We start from the raw sequence: 1,995 nt of genomic DNA on the forward strand, positions 1-1,995 counted from the left end.
CCTACACAGAGCTCTGATCACTCTTTAGCAGAGTGGTCCAGAGGGTATGCTCCCCTTTCTATGAAAGACTGAGGATGAGAGCCCAGAGGCTAATAAGATGGAGACAGGGGCATGCCCTGGGATTTCCTGTGAGGCTCAGGGGCAAGGTCAGAGTGGCCTCCATGCTTACCTCTTCATTTTCAGCAGCCACAGCTGCAGGCTTGGCCTGTGAGGCCAGACGGCCATAGTCACTGGTCAGCTGGTTAGCAAGAGGGCCCAGCTCCTCAGGACTGGTGTTTGACTTGGTTACCTGGTGATAATGAAAGTGAAGTTATCTCCAAACTCCTCTCTCTAAGGGCGGTCCTCTTAAAACCTCTCCCACTCACCATCTCCTGAACAGTGACTGCAATGGCCTTGGCTGTCCGCACCATCGTTGTCTGGTAATCCACAAAGGACCCTTCTGGTTCACCCATCGGTCCTTCATCTAGCTGAGGGGGGAGGGTAGGAGAAGGGACGAGATTGTTAGGGCCTCTGTCCCCGTGCTCAGAGCCCCTGGCCCAGGGTAGCCTCGATGTCCACAGGTATGCCGAGACGCTAACCTGGTTGATGGCCTGTGTGATGGAGTCTACCATGCCACCAACGACCCCAGCAGCACTGGCTGCCTCGTTAAGGGTTGTCGTCAGGTCCTCCACGGCCTCGGTCATCATCTGCACAGCCTCCTCTAGAGCTTCCTGGGTGTGAGCTGCTTGCTGTGGGGTGAGTGAGGGAGAGGAGGGGAGCCTTGCTGTTTCTCCTCCTCCGATCTCTTACGAATAGCAGCCCCTGCCCACCCGCTTCAATACCTTGGGGTTACCACCAGCCTCCTTGGCTGTGTACAGCAACTGCAGGGCAGACTCTGCCAATGTTTTAGTCTGGTCCAGGAGCGCCATCTGCTGCGGGTGGCTCAGGGTCTTGGAGGCAGCACCCACTGCAGCCAGGGTGAGTGGCTCAAAGTACTGGGCCATCTGTGACACCTGAGGCCAAGGTTGGAAAGGGGGTCAGGTACCCTTTCTTTCCCTTTTCCTCTACCCCCGGGACTCCCCGTCTTTTTCCCCAGGTACCTTGTGTCCGAGTTGGGAGGCTTCAGCCCGGGCAGCACTGGCCAGTGGGTCGATGAGATGGGAGATTTCCTGCACTGCAGTGAGCATCTGTGTGTGCAAGGCCTAGGGAGGAAGTGGACATTAGCCCTGACTGTGAGCTGCAACGGGACCCTCTGGTCACACAGAACCCATTCCTCCTTCCATACAAAACTCTCTAATTCCCTTGACATGTTCCAGCCTTTTGATGTCCGTCTTAACCCACTTCCTGATCCACCATCTTCCTTAAGTCTGGCATCTTCCCTTATGACCGTCTTCCCCCTCACCTCTTGAGAGATTCCCTCACGGGGAGCAAGCTGCTGGCTGACTGCAGCAAGGGAAGCCTGGTCTAAGTCCCGTAGACAGCTGTTCAGGGCTGCAATAGCCGTCTCACACTCCAGTTGCCCCGGAGCCTTGTCCCTGCAGACACATCACTGGCTTTAACTCCAAGAACATCACCTTCAAACAAGGCTAGTCTACTTATCCAAGTCTCGAACAACAGGTATCCTCCAATATTACCCACCTAATTGTACCTCCGTGCCCACCCCTCCATTCTGCCACAAGTGTGGGGCCCGCCACTTCGGTTCTCTATCCCTCAATACCTCATGCTTGTAATAAGCTTCTTGATGGAGTCTGAGACAGTCCGGGAGTGGCCAGCCAGCACTGACCAGCGTGGTGGGTCCCTGGGATTGACGGCAAGAGCCCGGGCTGTCTGGATTAGTCCCCCGGCACTCTCCAACATCGTCTTGGCAGAGATCACGATGGGCTCCATGGCAGCCCGGCCCTGGGAAGATGGGAGGCAGGAAGGTGAGCCTCAAGATTCCTGAAATATGAGGCGGTAAGCTGGCCCATCATCCTCCCTTCACGTGGCCTCACCTCAGGGCTGACCTGGGCAGGAATG

At 56.3% G+C, this 1,995-nt stretch overlaps 1 protein-coding gene across 1 annotated transcript in view; it reads right to left on the minus strand.

The window, feature by feature from the left end:
- Positions 1-1,995, minus strand: part of TLN1 (talin 1) — a 37,028-nt gene that overhangs the window by 9,526 nt on the left and 25,507 nt on the right. The window contains exons 38-45 of the mRNA XM_006143169.3: positions 1,971-1,995; positions 1,697-1,878; positions 1,382-1,514; positions 1,080-1,181; positions 822-992; positions 579-728; positions 366-467; positions 170-289 (exon numbers count right to left, since the gene is read on the minus strand). Coding sequence (XP_006143231.1) covers positions 170-289; positions 366-467; positions 579-728; positions 822-992; positions 1,080-1,181; positions 1,382-1,514; positions 1,697-1,878; positions 1,971-1,995 — 985 coding nt within the window. The remainder of the gene's footprint in view (positions 1-169; positions 290-365; positions 468-578; positions 729-821; positions 993-1,079; positions 1,182-1,381; positions 1,515-1,696; positions 1,879-1,970) is intronic.

Source organism: Tupaia chinensis, unplaced genomic scaffold (genome assembly GCF_000334495.1).
Source record: "Tupaia chinensis unplaced genomic scaffold, TupChi_1.0 Scaffold000093_1, whole genome shotgun sequence".
Classification (NCBI taxonomy): Eukaryota; Metazoa; Chordata; class Mammalia; order Scandentia; family Tupaiidae; genus Tupaia; species Tupaia belangeri.